Raw genomic sequence first — 17,558 nt, 5'->3', positions numbered from 1 at the left:
TTTTTATAATTGTTCCCTATTTGAACAGGATCTATTTGGAATTTTGGAATAAGAATTATTTTTATTAGTCAAATATGACAACAATTGCAGTTTAAAGTGATGCAAATTAGAAAAAGTTAAAACTTTTGAAACCCAAAATTTAATTATTTCAGCACAACTTTAACAAAAATAGAATAATATTAAAATTAAACATTTCTCAGTGGTATATCCCTTCAAGCAAACACCTTTAAAAGGCAAAACACCCAATAATCAACCAAACAAAATGATATCTTTTGGCAAGGAACTAACAACAGTTGTAAAGAATAATAATATAAAATTTAGTGACCAGTACAAACAAACAAAAAAGGCTTGTAATTTTTCCAATACACTTAGGCCAGAAGAATTAAAATAAGAAAAATAAAAGATGCCAAGGAGTAAAATACATGGAGGTAAAGGAAATTCATTTGGCATCAATTAAAACTGACATGTTCGCATTCTTCCATATTATTCTGAAATGAAGCACTTGACAGGATGAAGTACACTCAAGACAGGTAAACAGTTACAGGGATACCTCGTGAAAAAAGAAAGACTCTATAGCCATCAATTATAACAGTTTGAATGTGTTTGTATGCAAAAACTGGTAATTATAGGCAAAAACAGGATGCTCTAAAGATTTCTATACAGTATGTAACGTATAGGGTACAGAATGAGGACACAGACGCTGCTTAATGAAATATCAAGCATGGAGGCAAAACTGTTCACACATCATAAGCATGTACATTTTAAATACTGCATTCACTAAACGTAAACTGTCATATTTTGCACTTTTTTCCACACCATTTCAGTGTTTACTTTTATTTATTTCAAATTAATGTTGTGCTGAAGACATTAAGACCGCTCCTTTGTGTCTCCCACTGTTCCACCTGCCACAGCAGAATCCAATTAAAAAGGTCAGTTTAATAAACTCAGGAGCATCCTCAGAGCAACAGCAAAATAGAGGCAAATGATTGTGCATTTTACAGTCAAGTGGAGTAATCAGGAACTGCGTAAGCCACACTTGTGTAACGTTCGGATTTAGGCAGCCTCAGCGTAGGGAAAACCCAAGAAAGCAGCTATTATCAACACTCCCACGAGGCGTCACTGTCAGAGATTGTGAGTGCTTCTCAACAAGGATTAAAACTGAACGTTGTTCAGTCAAAATACATTCTTATTTCAGTGCTATTTTCAAACATGTATTATCAGTGCTCGCTTGCAAGATGAACACATCGAGTTTCTGTGTTCATTTTCTGAGGCCAGCCTTGCTGAGTGTACGGATTACCATTTAAGATCAATGTACCACCAAAAGAAGACCCTTAATTTCTTTGTCTCAGCACAGAATCTACAGAGTAGACACTGGCAGTGAGTTACACCCACCAATACATTACACAGCCACAGACAATTCTACTTTCTTCCCACTCCAAGCTACCTCTTCTTGAACTAAGATGAGTTCCCCTGCTGCTCCCGATAACATTAACCACCACCATTAAAGTAAAGACACTCGGTCCGCTCCGATCAGCACCTGTTACCGCGAGGGCTCCAGCGATCCTGTGACCTGGAAGTTTATGCCGTCTCCTGGCAGTGGCGAGGGGATAAGAGGGCAGAGCCAGCAGATGTACCAACGCAGGCCCAGTGTGTGATGCAGGTTGCCAAAGAGTCCCAGGCTGTAGGGTCGGCGGGAGGAATACCACTCCCTGGTGGTCTGACCACGAAACAGCAGGTAGAGATGGAAGAAGAAGAAGGAAGACACCAGCAGGAAACCCACCACGCATGTGTCTGCGATGAATGCGAAGGCAAAGGCACGTGCTGAGACCTGGCCTGGGGTGACGAGGAACAGCAGCACACATTAAATCACAGCAAGTGATTACAAATCCAGGCAAACTGAGGTCTGTGATTCATCTCATCACCAATCAACCAGAGGCAAGAGGACAGTATCAGTTTTACTTAACCCGTAGAGTTTCTAAAATACAAACTAAAATATGTATTTCTGAATAATTCTAAATATTTTTTCATAGATCTTAATAGTCAGAGATGTAAAAATAATGGAGATGAACTAACTGTATATTTGGATCTGATATTGACATTTAGCTGATTTTTTTTTTGTGGTTACTAAGATATGTGATCAGTAATGATACCAGTCAACAGTGGGAATATCAGCCAATACCAAGCGAAATCAGACAGCAATAACGATAATTTTTCTTTAAGCAGAGATGACAGTATCCTCTTTCCTTCAGTTTTAATACATTATGTTCATTTAGCAACATCTATAAGTTCAAACAGAGTGTCAAACAGTTAGTATCACAGTAATAATGTGCATGAGACGCTCCAGCTGTGACAAACCAGATCGTACCTGAAACAAGCATGATCCAGGGTATGAGCAGCAGCAGGATGCTGTGTACCGTCACACCCTCCTTCAAGATGACAATGAAGACCTCTGCGTTCATCAGGGTGGCGTACAGGAGCCCCGACCACATGAAAAACAAGCAGCTCAGGAAGTAGCGGTAATTGCGGAAGCCCACGCACTGGCCAAAAAAGACGCAGTGGTGATCCCGCCGCAGCACGCACACCTTGCAGTCGTAGCAGTGGGAACAGCGCGGAGGAGTGTGCGTCTCACATGTGTAACAGTACCTTTGAATAAAAGACAGACTTTTTTTAATGTATGGTTATTAGTAAATCTATTTTATTGTGAGCATCAAAAATAAAGATTGTGTTGAGCCACACGTTAATAATTCAAATGAACACCTGCTTTGGAATAAAGTGTGAAGCAAACTTTAGATCTGGCAAAAAGCAAAAATCTCACTTCTTTGCTGCCGTTAAATTAATTATTTATGGTTCCCGATCTCGCATTTTTCAGATTTTAGAAAACCTACAATCTGTTTCAGTTGTCAGCAGAGGTTATATTTCTTGTTAACATGCAGTACATGTTATGCAATGCTAAATTTTGTTATGTAATCACCCCCACCCCTTTTATCGCATTGCACAGTTGTAAGCAAAGATTTACTGCAAATTTAATCTGATCACTTCACTCAAACATAAACATCTCATCTCACATCTAAGTCACAAATAATCTGTTAGGATTCAGTGTTTTTCCTAGCTTGTCTCTCTTTAAAGCCTAAAACAATATGTCAAGGAATTCTTGCCTCTGCCTTGCTTATACCTCATGTTGGGCAGGATAGGGAAGCATACAGGAAGTAGTTTTTCTGATTCGATGCTTTATGAAGGTTACAAAATACAAATTAGTTGCCCAGAACATTATTTAAATCAAGATTCTTATCAAATCATGACGACAACAACAACAAACCCGAAGCGCACAAAGCAGGTAGCTGTAGATAGGTGGCAATATTAAACATACAATGTGCTGTGCATCAAATGTTCATTTCTACAGCTGTTTAATCCTCACCTCCACCCTTGGCCGAGGACTTCTCCTCCCAGGAACACTCCCTTGATGCTGGGACTAGTTTTCATGAAGAGCAGGGCGTTCCAGCAGATGTTCCCCAACATGAAATACTGGGCCAGCAAGTGGATTAATTTCCACCGAGAGGACCACTGAGTCTTCTTCTGGTCTGGCTCCAGCGGAGCCTCCACCGACACCAGGTAACTCACCTCTCCGGTTATGGAGAAAACCAGGAACGTGTTAAGGACCACAGGGAGGTAGTGACACATCTTCTCCACCCTGCAAAACACCTTACTAGCTATACTCGTCATGTTTTATTTGAAATTGCACCTAAAAGTGAATACGGAAAGCGGAAGGAATGCTTTAGCCGACGCACAGCGGTAAGCGTTGGCTAGTTTAACTAGCCTAAAACAATCTAAATTAGCCTCTCGCGTGAGATAAAGTCAAACACATGAAATAAAAAAAATGCCTTACGTGTCTTCCGGAAAGTTACAGTAGCGTAAGAAAATAAATGGTACCGTTTTAATCTTTAAAAACCTCACTGACAAGCACGATCTCTGATTGTGGACGGAATCTCGTCTGCTAGTAGGTGTTACATGAAAATATATCCGCAATGCAACAATATACTTTGGTTCCACCTCTAACTTGCCATGGGTAAAACATGACTAAATCACTCGCCTTTAGCCCTTTATTTGTATATAACTGTGTGTATCGTTTTTTTTTTACGTCCCAAAATGTATTTCTGTGTGTCAGCAGGCACCATTTTGGTGTAAATTTGCTTCAACCACAACCCTGTTTTGAAGAAAGAGAGAAAACAAAGCAGCTTCTCCTCTTGTTAATCTGTTCAGTTTTGTAGCAGGTGTACTTTTTGCGACAGAACTGCAAAAACATTTTTTTATTACTTCTGGTTTGAAGGTGAATCAAATTTTCTCCAAGTCAGAGAAGCTCACCTTCGGCCCTAAGTATCACATGAATTTTTCATTATAGAAATGATAGACTAATTTCTAATCCTGTACATCCTGGTCGCTCCTAATGAAGATCTGAGCATTTTCAACTGTGTCTCACTCTCACTGTCATCTTGTACATCATACCCTTCACTCTTGCTGCTATCCTTCTGTCCCAGATCACCCCTGGCACTCATCTCTGCCCACCCCACTTTGCCTGTACAGTCTTCTTCACCTCTTACGCAGTTTCCGTTGGTTTTGATGGTTGACCCCAGGTATTTAAATTTATCAGCCTTCACACCTCCACCTCTTGCAGCTTCAGTGTTACACATAGATTATTATAGATGGTATTCCACTGATGCCTGCTACATGCCCTCAAAATACCAGATATTAGGTATAAAAATCATTTTGATTATGTTATACTAAGGGCTCACACATTTGCATAAATACAAGTTCCAATAACTTGGTTACCCACTTACCAATAAAGTTGACCTCGCTGCTGTTTAACCTCATTAGCATGTCGATATGTTGATTGGACAGCATGTCTTTGGTCCCTCCCCTGTTGAAACACAGCCTTTAATCCCTGGTAATCTGCTCATCTACTAAGAGCCCACAGTCATGGCTGCACCAAAGGAAAATTTGCTGTCTCTTGGGCGTCTGAACTGCTCAGAAAAAAACACTTTCACCAAAGAAAGACAAATCTGTGGAAATAAGAGGTTAGACCACCTAAATGGTACCACATTTGCAGAGAATGGTGGATGATTTTGTCTTTAAAATCTTTTAAACTCTTAAAATGTGACATAATTTAAGTGTGTATGCAGTTTTTATATGAAAAGTAATGTTCACAGTCAAGACTAGTTTTATTGGCAAGTCTAAGAAGCAGATGCTGCCATGTCTTCTGGAAAAATGGGCTGTATGTAGATGGAAAGTGTGTGTGTGTGGCTTAGATGACCATCCTGCTGCTTCATGACCTCTTTCTCTTACAGTGTTAACAAGCTGGTGTTGTTGCAAGATGACCCTTCAGCTCTTCACACTCAGGATCATCTGTAAGTTAGCGAGATGCTTTCTCAGTAAGTGTTTTTTAAACTCCAAGTTTTTATGTGTGTGTCCTATTCAAGAGTGATGCACCTGCAGCAACGCTGGCAGGAGCTGAAGGAAAGAGAGCACATAGCCCAGCAACAAAACAGGCAGCTGCTGCAGCAGTTTGAGAAGGCCCAGGACACACTGAAAGGGATGTTGGCCCGCAATGCTGCCATGAAAGTGATTCGGGTGTGTAGATGTGCAGAAAACAGACCCATTAAACACACTGGAAGAAATCTATTCTTTCCTCGTGAAGCTCTTAAAATAAACTATTGCTTTGACCCCTGCAGATGGAGTATGAGAGATACCTGGAGGAGAACTCCCCCCGCTGGAAGCAGCAACTTAAGGAGAAGAGACAGGCAGCTCAGAAGAAGGTACAAGTAATGCACAGCATGAGCTGATTATTCACAAAGTTAAAGTGTCTGGTCAAAATGTAGAGCTGGTTTGTATTTGCTGCCTTACTTGCAGTTGTGTTTACATACACTCTCGTTGGCATGAATGTAATTCTGGGCTTTTAATTATTATTTTTTTCCAAGGTAGAATGATTGTACAGCATACATCTTTAATAATGACGCTAAATAATTGGGTGTACAAGTTAGAATTTATTTTAGATCTTTTCTAATCCACACAGGGTCAAAATTATACGTACACACGTTTTAATTTTAATGATGCTGAAGCTTCTACAAAGTCTTTTAACACAATTGACCACATTTGGTAGCTTCTCTTTGCCTGCATGAAAAAGGACTCACTAGACTCAATGAACAATGGGAAAGTCCAAGGAACTTTGGGAAGATCTAAGAGGGAGAGCTGTAGATTTACTTTTTGGGAAGGTCTATTGGAACCATTTCTAAATAACTGTAGATTCCAGGACCAGGATAATCAGTTTAATTAGTTATATTTAACTCAATTTATTCAGATTTATTCACTTTGCTGAGATATTCAGGAACAATCCAGGAACCACAAAGGCTCAAGCCTTTCATGAACTGGAAAGCTGCCGGTACACCAGCGTCACTGTCCACAGTTAAGCTAATTTTACATTCCCATAGACTGAGAGGGTGCCGACCAAGAAAGAAGCCACTGCTACTAAATCAACAACTTCAAGCCCGACTAAAATTTGCAGCTCCCTACACAGAAAAGTCAAACACCAAGGTTTTATAGTCAGACAAGACAAAGATCGATTTATGTCGGCAATGACAACAGGTGTGTTTGGAGGAGTAAAGATGAGGCTTTCAAACTGAAGAAAACTGTTGTAAAGCATGGAATGGAATGGATAAGGCCAGCTAACATTAAGCTTCTGGAATGGCCTTCCCAAAGCTGGACCTCAACCCTATTGAAAATGCATGGATGCTTGAAAGTTGAGTCAATGCCAGGAACCAACCAATTGAAATGAACTCTACCAATTCAGCAAAGAGGAGGGGTCAAATATCCAACCATAATTATGCCAAAAGCTTGTTGATTGCTGGTTCATCTAACCATGTGTTAGTGGGGGCGTGCAAATTTGTGCACCCAATTCTTGTTTTTTTTTAAGTCATTAAATATGTATGCTTTACAATCATTCCACCCAACAGTTCAAAGAAATCATGAAACAATCAAAATGACAGTGACATTCATGTCCATCATAAGTGTATGTATATTTCTGATCACAGCTGTATTTGATAGCACTTTCAATGTTTCCACTTCCTCTCACCTCAAAATGACAAATGCAAGGAGATTAAGAATATCCATGTTCCAAAATCCAAAGTCATTTTTCTTTATTTACAACTGATGCCATGTCTTTCTGACAGTGTATTAAAGAAACTGTTTCTTCAACAGAAAATGGACGACTATTTGAAGTCATGTTTAAAGAACACGGACGTGATGAAATCTTCTGCAGGTAAGTCTTTATGCTGTGGGGCTCACTTTAGGAAATGACTAGATCACATTTATGGTTTAGTGGTAATAATCTGGTCTCATGTGTTATCTTGAAGATTGAGGTGTTCAAATATTTTATTTAAAGTTAGTGTGACAAACACCAGTCGAACATGTATCCTTGTTTTCAGGTCCACCCACGGAGCCACAAAAAACTGCTACACCTCAAGGTTACTCTGACTACAACCAAGATGGCTCCTCCCATCTTCCCCACACGCAGTCCTCCTGGTTGAGCTGCAGTCAATCCCAGATAGCCAGATTTCCTACCAGAGTTCCACCCATCATTCCTCACCCATATCCGCTTTACTATCCCGCCTCCACACCCGGACAGTACCATCATCCCTGGCACAGGCAGGATCTACAAGGCAGGGCTTCCCTACAGCCTGACTACCCCTGGTACCAGCCTGCTGGTGCAACTGGAACTCCATCATACTCCGAGGCCCTGTGGGGCCAGCTTTATATGGAGCCTTTACGTGACTCAAGGGTTTCGCAGACTGTGGGAGAGGAGGATAAAATGAGCAGAGTGCTGAGCTCACAGAGGGAGAGGAGCATCAGAAGCAGCAGCAGTCGTTCGTCCCACGAGTTAGACGTTAAACCAGGTGAATACACAAAAATAAATACTTTTCTTACACGAGTCTTTGTGCGTATTCAGCATGTGTGTGGACTTGTTTTGTGTTCGTACATTCTGTATCTAGTCCGTCTGTCCAGCAGTCACAGTGAGAGCAGTGAGAGTGGCAAGGATTCCAGCAAAAAGGCGGGGAAGGAGAAGGGAGGAAGAAAACAGCATGTCTCTTCAGACAGAGAGAGATGCAGCCCTCAGGAGTAAGCAGCATTCTTGTAGATGTGACTTTGAATTCATTGGATCCCACTGATGTATCATCTCCCCTTAGTTTCTTCCCTTCATGCTGCACCAGTCTGCTAAATGTGTTCTGAATACCCTTCATCAATACCCCCCTCAATTTATAGGCGCATTCCTGTCTCCTTTAAAAAAAATGTAGTTGATTTATGTGTGTCCTAATCTTTCTGGTGCAATTACTTGCCTTTGATCACAGCACAGACAGAAGCTGCAGGAAAAGAGAGCACAGGAATGACAGTAAAGGTCAAACTGGCTGGACATGAAGCTGGGGATAGTATTTAAAGGCGTGTGGCAGTCACACTAACAACTTAGCACTAAACCACATTTTATAGAAAACATCACGTTCTTGTTACCTCCTAATTTTATATAAATTAACTTTTAAGTTTTAAAAAATATGTATTAGTTAAACGGCACATGCTGTAGAGGAGGTCACAAAAGATCAGAAACAAGTCTTCTCCTCTTGCTTTATTTCTTAATACTTATTACTGTTTTAGACTGGCAAATTCATTCATCCATTCTTCCATCTTTTAGGTTTTCTAGGAATTCGAGTGCCATTCACATTCACTCAGTTAAAGTGGCCCAAAGTTCAGAAAGCAATGCCTCCTCAGAGAAAAGCCTGAGGAGCAGTAGGAGAAGGAGAAGTGGGGAGCTTTCTGTTCAATCACCAGGATTTCAGGAGGCAGAGGAAAGGACTGCGAGTAAGGGAGGTGACTCAGAGAGTCAGGACACTGGTGAGGAGTCAGGAAGTTTGAATGAGGCATACGAGGGTGAAAAAGCAGGGAATCAAAATCATGAAGAGAAAACAAACAGATGCAAAGAGTCAGGATCCCAGCGGGAGAAGGAATCAGAAAGTGGCAGTGCAAAGAATAAAAACGATGATGTCAGTGAAGTAGAAGAGCAGGACAGTAGCAGTGCTGAGCAAAGCAGCACAGGAGAAAAAGTTAAAGGTAAGACAGAGGAAAATCTGGAAGCTAAAGAAGACGGTGAAGAAAAAGAGAAGAGTCAAACAGATAAAGAACAAGATGACAGTGATACCAAACAAGGTGATGGTGCTTCTGCCAAGGACGCAACAGAGGAAGCAGAGACATCTACAGGTGATGAAATGGAGGAACAGGGAGGTGAAGAACAGTCAATCAGGCTGAAGAACGAAGGCACTGAGAACAGAAAACAGGGTGCTGCCTCCTCTCAGGACGAAGAGGATGGAAGTGAAGGCAGTGAAGAAGAAGAGGATGAGGACTTGAATCAACAGGAGGATGACGAAAGCGAAGAGGAACACGGGAGTGAGGAAGATCAGATAGATTCAGACGACTGCATCGTCACACCACAAGAAAAGAGGTAAGACGATGAAGGATTGAAATATTCCTCACAGACATCATCACAAAAAAAATCGAATGTAATCCTGTTTTTAGATCTACACAGATTATAACCGAGGAGGCAGCTCAGGAACAGGAAGAGGGTAAAACAGGATCTGATAATGACGACTCAAACGAAGTCAGTGATGAAGAGGATATTGAGAACCTTCTTGCGCCTCAAGAAGAAACTCAGCAAAAGTAAGTACTCTTTTAACTGACTGACTTAAATTACAATGTGAAACGTGCCTCTTACTTTTCTTTTACCTTGTAGAGAAAAGTATCTGAGAGGTGAAGAGAAGCCCAAAGGTATAGTATAACCAGTCTTTACAGTAACATTAGAAAGGCTGCAGGACTTCTGATTTATGCTCAATTTATTTTCCAGCGAGTTTTCACAACATGGGAATTTTTCAAGTGGAGCACGACAAGCCGAAGACGGAGGACCCAAATGACTCTGATGAGTTTGATCATTTTTATGACTAAATGTACTGCTGTGCAAGTTAAAAGAGACAAACCACATTCAAAATAAAGTACTGCAGAGTATTATAATTAGTTTTATAATAATACATTAAAAACAGAAACAACAGGCTATTTAATAACTGTTTTATTTCTTCTTGTTTTAATTAAAGGCATTTTTGAATGTTACAATCTTAAACTGGAATACAGACTGTACTCAGGCTTCCCTGCAAACACAAAATTATTTTCATTTTGAGCTGCAAAAGCAACAGGATTTTTCAGCGTGTTACTTTTTCCTCCTGTTAGAGACACAGGAAGATAAAAAATCTGGACAACAATAAAACTTAAGTGGAAGAGACACAATGTTACAAAAGCTGTACAAAGGGCAACAATAATTTGTTGAAAAAGAAATTATTGCTGCTGTATTTGACTGATAACCCATCAGTTATGAGCACAGTACACTTCAACATGTTCAAGGTATAAAAATAAACCAATATACAAAATAATTTGAAATGGTTTTCCAGCAGCATGCCTGTAGCACAGCTGGTCCTGGTTAAACCAGCTCATTTCTGGTGACAATTAGAAGTGAAAGTCTGCACTCTTGTTAGATTTTCACCACCTGAGCAGTCAAACATGGGCTCACCCTCTTCCCGTCTTCTGACTGAGGACTGCGCTGGATGAGCAGCCGCCCGTACGTCCCGCCCACCTGGCCTTTGGTCAGCCGTCCAGGGTTGACACACACACAGCCGACCACGTCCTGAAGATGGGAGGAGATTTTAGATGACATAACACTCGTAAAAACTAAAAAAAAAAAATAGTCACGTGTTTAAAAAAAACCAAAAACATGTTTTACTTTATATTATCAATGCAATAACTGATGATCCTGCAATCAATTACCTCAATAAATGTGTATATATAGGATGTCAAGGGGAAGACGAGTTGTTTACCTTTACAAAGTAGCGCATTTCAGAGGGAACAACAAGGATGTCGGGGGTGAGCGGCATTTGGCCGAAACTCTGGAACTTCTCATAATCCATATTTACCTCGTCCGCAGGCGGATACAGTGGGTAGTAACTGGACATGAGAACATGGACACGATCACTAATAATATGTGATCTCAAATAAATAAATAGATCTGAACTCCTTCAGGATTTACCTCCGCTGTGTGAGCATGTGCTTCAGTATACGTGAGAATTTGTCTGAGCCGGTTCCACTGCAATGCAAAACATCAATTTCAACTATGTACACCGATGACCTTCGTTGGAAAATATGATCATGTGAATAATTTAAGAAAACGGTCAGCCCTGTTCTTTATAAATCTGCATAAAAATGTAGGTCAGTAACTCACTTTGGTGTTTCTGATCTGCCACCTTGATGTCAGAATTTGGTGCAAATTAGAAAACAGCCTCACTCACCAGCTGATTTCCTCTGCACCCATGTGGATGAGGATGTCAGTTGATGTCAAGCCAATAGTCACCCCGTCAATCAGAAGGGTGCAGGGGTCAGGGACCAGGGTGACACGCTGCAAAGCATGAAGACAAACATTATATAACCTGACACTTACGCATGACATCTCCGGGACTGAAAACCATATTAAAGACAAACAATGCTACACTATTAAAATAAGGTTTGCCACGAGTGCTCAGAAATCTGCTGCATGTGCTCATCAGCACGCAACAACAGTGTCTAACCTGGGTCTGTTCTTTGCTGGGGTGGGGCAGGCTGAACGGAGGCTGTGGGTAGATGAAATGGTGGTGGATGTCTCTCTGAGAAGGCACAAACACCAGCTGACAGCCAACACTGGATTAAAGAAAACGAGAAAACACGAGGCTTCATTGTGGTAAAGAAAATCTGATTTGAACAGGAGGAAAGCACAGTTTAAAAAACAACCAAACGAACAAACAAACCTCGAATCGTTACAGTGTGACTGACCTCTGTCTTAACTTACTTGTATAATGTGATGACATAGTTTATGCAGACATATATGTAATTAACAAGAAAGACAAATTTCATGTGCAGTTGCAAGCAGGTTAAGTCGCAGGGTTTCAGACGGGGTTGCAGCTATAATGTCCTTAAGGCACAGATTTAAAACAAAAGCGAAAAAAACTGTAACTTTCGGAAAATTGCAGAAAAGGTCACACATGGATCCTGAATTTAACATCACAAAGGAAGTCACATGCATAGCTGTCTGACTCTGAGCTTTGATTAGACAACACATACCTTCTGGTCCCATCCACAATGCTTTCAATGCATCTGGTGAAAATGTTCTCAAAAGTCTCAGTCACCTGGGCTTTCTATTTAAGAAACACATGGAGATGACAAAGAAAGAAAAACAAACAAACATGTTGATTAAAATGAATTCACACTGCAAATTTGGATATAGAAGCTCAAATTAGATCCTTCTATGCAAAACGTGTACGAGTAGACGGTATTTTATGATGAAAAAAAAACAAAAAACTTTCTGTGATTGCTATACTGCACCTGTCGGTTTCATTGATCTGTTATTGTGGTCAATCCAGTGGTACGCTTTTTATTTCCAGACCCAATAACACTGAAACTAATCGTCTTATTTGTGGGTTAAGTGTTATATCTTGAAGGATAACACAGAAGATTTATTCAGCAAGTGATACCTATTAGTTTTTGTCTACACACATATCCCTTTTAAAGCATTTTGACTTGTGCAAAAATGCACGCGAAAGGTTCCCCCGTGCGCTGTGCACACTCAAAAACAAGAAAAACACGGTCTCTGTCCCACTGACCTCAATCTGTTCATGTTTGGAATCCACAAATGGGCCCAGCTGTGGAAGAGAAACAAGAAATAGGAAAACCAGACAAAACACAGAGTCATGGGAGGACTGTCTCCCTCATAGATACACTCCTGACAGTGTGTATGTGAGCTTTAGTGGAAATTCTGTCATGGATAGTGTCTGTTTTATGATGGAACAACAAGGGAGACTGTACCAGCAGGCAGACATCAGGACGATCCCTGACAATAACATTGATTAAGTCCACCAGGGGGTCAAAGGTCAGACTGTCAGAGGGAGCGTACGGTCCACAGGCCACCAGTACATTCAGTGGCTCTGCAACAAATGAAGAGTGTGGAGTGTAAGAAGATGGCTTTAAGTTCAAGCTAAATCTGAAAAATTGATCAGACAGATCTTACCCTCATCTGTCTCCATTTTCATGTCAGAACTGTAGAACGGCAGAGGAACAGCCTAAAAGCACAACAACGTTACAAGAGTTTTCACAAACAGGCGAAAAGTGTTAAAGCCAACAACTTAGAACCGACCTCATAGAATTTGGAAGCCACCAGTTTTCTTCCTGTAGTGTTCATACCCTCCATCACCACCACCTAAAAAAAAAAAAAAACAGAACAGGAGCATTTAGATAAATGTTTTCTTACATGTGGGTTTGTTGGAAAGAGCTGCAAAAACAAAGCTACATGCTTCTGCTGATAAAAGGTTTCCTATAATTCTGAAAGTTTATTTTTATGAGGGGGAAAAACTGTCAGAGCTCTCGGTCAGACACCGGGTCAGTCTCAAGCCCATGTCCTTGGCATGCTCTGTTACTCTTGGTGGCCATATAACCTGCTGCACATAAGCTCAGTGCACAGGCAAAGGAGAAACCACCGACTGGTCATTAGGAAGGACCTCACTGGCATACCCATTTCTAGTTTCATCTGTCAAAGTAAGCGATTTCATTCAGCTCACCTGACCAGGAAAAAGGGAATACTCTTTAAGCTCCGATAGGTCAACAGGTACTTGCTGACCGCCTTGTTCTGGTCCAGCCTCTAGCAGGACTGACTGTGCATTCAGTTTGCCATTACTGTCACAGCAAATCTGTCCTAGCACAGTTATACTGTCCTGGAGGGAAGAAGACGCAAACCCAAGAAAGAAGTTAACTTTTAATCAAACAAATAAGCAGGTTTGATTTTACTCCTCAATATATATGATTTTAAGAGAAAACAATTCAGTGATGTAACGTAACATTTTATAGCAATGTACTATTATTTAATAATTTATTGTTTAAGCAGTGGGGATGAATCTTTAATTTAAAAGTTTTCCACAGGTGTCATCTCTTCTGTACCTGGGCAGGCAGAGAGACGGGGGAGAACTCCTCAATGCTGAAGTGAGTCCTGAGTCCTTCTCCTAGCTCCTCAATCTTCTCTGTCAACACTGGGAAAGACCCAGAAAAAAAATATTATCCAAATGTTCTGGGGTATATTTATTTAGTGATTTTACACCCAAACATACAGGAAATCTTTAATCAAGTGTGTGCAGCTATGTACCGTTTCGAACATCTCGCAGCCTCTGGAACATGTATTTGTAGCTGCTGTTAAGGGAATCTTCCGGTCCTTCCAATATCTCAACTTGGACACCTGCACCTGGATCTTTCCTGCCCACCCAACGGGTGCCCTGCACAGCCCCAAACGTGGCCACCACCTCTCCCTTTCCTCCCCGCTGGCTGTACTTCTGTGAGGGTGTCGCACTTCCAAAGAGATAAGGGGAGAAGGTCACTTAAAGTGACAGTGATGCAAATACAAAGGTTTATCTTTTAAAAAAAAGCTTTCTTTTTAAACTTTAACACAACCAGAGAGCATAATTTTCACGTTTTCAAAAATAATCAGAGCAGCATGGGGTGGAGAGTACTTGGGAGAGAAGCTGGCTGGAGACAGCAGTATGCTCGGGCTGGCCATCAGAGCTGCAGTTCTCTTTGAATGAGGACGCTCTGGTGTCGTCAGAGGTCGTTTCTGAGAGCCCTGTACCGACAGGAACAAACACAGTTAGGATCTTGTCTGTCTACATAGACTCAAACTCACTCTGCGGGAGACCCACGAGTTACATCTAGCTTATCTTAGCTTTTAAAGGCAGATCAACAAAAAAAACCTAAAGCATAAATGGATAAATTTTTTTTAAAAGTTACGAAACTTTATTTCTTTTGTTCAGATTAGATAACGCTCTGCTGCTGACAAGCAAGAAGTGTTTGGTTACCTTAGCAGGAGTAGAGTAAGAATCTAAGAGATCCTCCTCCTCTTCCTCAGCTTTTATTCTGATTCATTTTGTCAAAGTCTATGACTCAACAGCAACATTAGCAGACACAAATCAAAGAAAACACGTGACTCCAGGCAGTGCAGATAGACGGGTCTTTATGCTCAAGCATCAGTGTGAAGGATACAAATCATCAATCATGCTAATGTCTCTCATTCTACTGGCTGCTTCTTCCTTTCGGGAGGTTTTTCTGGATTTGATCCTCTTGTTCAAAACCTGTAAGATGACAAACATGCTGCATTTATAAGGAGCAGAGAATGACTAAGTTGTTGCATATTTAATAAGTAATTTGTAATGCATATTAAAATCTGTGGTCCTGTTACCTCATGTTCAAACTGCTCCAGAGTGTCCGTGGTGAGCTTCACGCCTTGTTTTGTGGCGCTATAGGCAACCCACTCATGCAGTATCTCTTGTGCCTGCAGTCTGTTACAAATACACTGCTCCACCACTGAAATGGAGGAGATATGAGGGAAAACAACCTAGGATTTAATCTGAGTGTCTGAGAAAATATTAGATGCAAGTACAATGTGAATTAATTTTGTGGGACACAACTTGCAGTGAATAATTACTGTTCCTGATCTTTAAAAATGGCTTAGTAATTATAAAAGACGTATCAATGAAATCAAAACAAAAAAAGCAGATTTCTAATTTACTTGACTTGTGAAAGTAAGTTATCAAGAAGAAAAATGCTATTTTAGTCAAAAGCTTTAACTAACAAAATCGCATGCACATGGGTATATAAATATTATGACTGATGACAACAGCTTAAACATGTCACAACACTACATTACTGCTATCCTGGGTACGGTAGAGTCCTCGATGATTACAGTGATAATGCACTTAGCTTCTTTGCTAACACACTCTCCCGTGTAAAGCTTCAATCCATATGAGAAAAACGGTCATCTTAGTTAGCAACTTACTTTTGTCGAGGACGGAATCATCTTGATAGGGTATATCGAATATTTCCAGCTCAGTCTTTAAGCTCTCTGTAGTTACTAGCGACATGGTTTTATGATACACAGTTACTACGTTGTGGAAAACGTCAAAAGCTCCAATGTTGTGATGATAGCTGCTAACGTTAGCTTTACTCTTACTTCGCGACAATGCCGCCGACCCTAGTTTTGTTTTAACTACACGGCTTCTAAATACTACCTACAGGCGGTTCGCTGTTAGACAGCAGAAACTAAATAATAATGGTCAACCTGATGCCTGTTTCATTTTACCGCGAAAAAGCGCTGTTCGTGTTGGCGGCCGGAATGTACGTCACATTCGTAACAGTAATAAACGGAAGTTGGCGGTCCCACAAAAATAAAAGCCTGTCCTGGTAACTTAGATTTTTTTCAAACTTTTTCAGTGTCCCACTTCAGAAGCAGAAAAACGAAAACGCCCCACAGTTTAATCATCCAATAACAATTAAAAGCAAAGGACGCAAAAATTCTATCTGAATAATGGTCAGACAAGTGGCAACAAGCTATCTATTTATACTTATTTAATCATCTGGTTGTCTGCTCCATGGTTGTCTGGGAATCACTGGATAACATATGTGTGTTTAACTATTGGATAGCACTGGTCTGGGTAACACAATTCTCAGATCTTTTTACAGGTGTGCAGTGTGTGTTAATGATACTGCTCTGCTGCTGGCAGAAAGTCTCTGGAGTGGGCAGTTGTGTCCTTGCAGAAGATCAGCAGCAGCAGCCCGTCAGTGATTGAAGATATGTACATCAGCAGATGCAGGAACAGGGCTACCAGTATCAAAAACGACTCTTTAAACCCATGGACTTTTTACCCCCTCACCTTACAAAGTGCATCATCAGTGCAAAAACAACAACCTGTCACACCCATAAACACTGCTACACACTAACATTTTTTTGTCCATGCACACATACCCACACATTAGGAACTTGTTACGATACGCAATAACAGGTTACACAAAACAGACTCATTTTTGCAATAACACCTATTGTCTGTTTTTATATCTATTAAGACTCATTTGCACTCTAGAAACAAATGCGGTCTAAACAACTGCATACATCAGATAAGAATGCACAAAATTGCATCCTTACCGATGTATAGCCTTACCTTAATTATATGATCATTAATGTGTTGTTTTTTCAAATTTAGAAAATATTTCAAATTGTATTACTTGTTGAGGTTGCTCATATGACTATGATATCAGATAATGATAATATAGTGACCAAATTCTATAAAGAATACAAGTAAAATTCAAAACTATTAGAAATAAGACAGGAAATTAATTCAACAGATAATTTTTAATCTTGCATTTAGCACACAAAGTGGTAAAATAAACATTTGAACTCAAGTTAATTATTTTAATGCTGTTGTTTATTTCTAATAGGATGGATGCATGTTAGAGCTCTGAAACTTTACATTTTACAAATTTTAAATATTCAAACGTACTGGCGCATAGCCAAAAGATGTGAAAATCACTTTTGTTTGCCACCAGATCAAAGTGAAATTGATTGTATTGATTGCACAGTTCTTGGTGAT

At 40.4% G+C, this 17,558-nt stretch overlaps 3 protein-coding genes across 6 annotated transcripts; 1 reads left to right on the top strand and 2 right to left on the bottom strand.

Moving 5' to 3' along the window:
• Positions 1-120: 120 nt before the first annotated feature.
• zdhhc24 (zDHHC palmitoyltransferase 24) lies at positions 121-4,028 on the bottom strand. Of its 4 annotated transcripts, none has more exons than XM_080901112.1 (4): positions 3,884-4,028; positions 3,416-3,688; positions 2,366-2,643; positions 121-1,833 (listed from the first exon to the last, which is right to left on the bottom strand). In XM_080901112.1, the coding sequence occupies exons 2-4, from the start codon at positions 3,676-3,678 to the stop codon at positions 1,541-1,543; spliced, it is 834 nt and encodes a 277-aa protein (XP_080757238.1). In that variant the 5' UTR covers positions 3,679-3,688; positions 3,884-4,028; the 3' UTR covers positions 121-1,540. The 4 variants fall into 4 exon arrangements, with proteins under 4 accessions (XP_080757238.1, XP_080757239.1, XP_080757240.1 ...); XM_080901113.1 differs by having other exon boundaries at positions 3,928-4,003; XM_080901114.1 differs by having other exon boundaries at positions 3,956-3,987.
• A 681-nt stretch (positions 4,029-4,709) lies between these two features.
• Positions 4,710-10,062, top strand: LOC308408715 (uncharacterized protein). The gene is made up of 11 exons (XM_080901103.1): positions 4,710-5,069; positions 5,340-5,399; positions 5,472-5,622; positions 5,724-5,807; positions 7,246-7,306; positions 7,473-7,940; positions 8,037-8,163; positions 8,729-9,532; positions 9,607-9,747; positions 9,821-9,855; positions 9,932-10,062. The coding sequence occupies exons 1-11, from the start codon at positions 4,972-4,974 to the stop codon at positions 10,027-10,029; spliced, it is 2,127 nt and encodes a 708-aa protein (XP_080757229.1). The 5' UTR covers positions 4,710-4,971; the 3' UTR covers positions 10,030-10,062.
• A 73-nt stretch (positions 10,063-10,135) lies between these two features.
• Positions 10,136-16,312, bottom strand: pola2 (polymerase (DNA directed), alpha 2). Its single transcript, XM_080901104.1, has 18 exons — positions 15,971-16,312; positions 15,374-15,498; positions 15,178-15,266; positions 14,994-15,051; positions 14,652-14,761; positions 14,291-14,490; positions 14,089-14,177; positions 13,713-13,865; positions 13,292-13,354; positions 13,166-13,217; positions 12,964-13,082; positions 12,762-12,800; positions 12,223-12,296; positions 11,694-11,802; positions 11,418-11,524; positions 11,159-11,215; positions 10,950-11,076; positions 10,136-10,759 (listed from the first exon to the last, which is right to left on the bottom strand). The coding sequence occupies exons 1-18, from the start codon at positions 16,053-16,055 to the stop codon at positions 10,607-10,609; spliced, it is 1,809 nt and encodes a 602-aa protein (XP_080757230.1). The 5' UTR covers positions 16,056-16,312; the 3' UTR covers positions 10,136-10,606.
• Between the last annotated feature and the right edge of the window lie 1,246 nt (positions 16,313-17,558).

The sequence above is a fragment of the Rhamphochromis sp. 'chilingali' genome (assembly GCF_963969265.1).
Source record: "Rhamphochromis sp. 'chilingali' genome assembly, chromosome: 13".
NCBI lineage: Eukaryota > Metazoa > Chordata > Actinopteri > Cichliformes > Cichlidae > Rhamphochromis > Rhamphochromis sp. 'chilingali'.
Note: the sequence above shows the minus strand (reverse complement) of the source record. Positions and strands in the feature narration are given on the sequence as shown.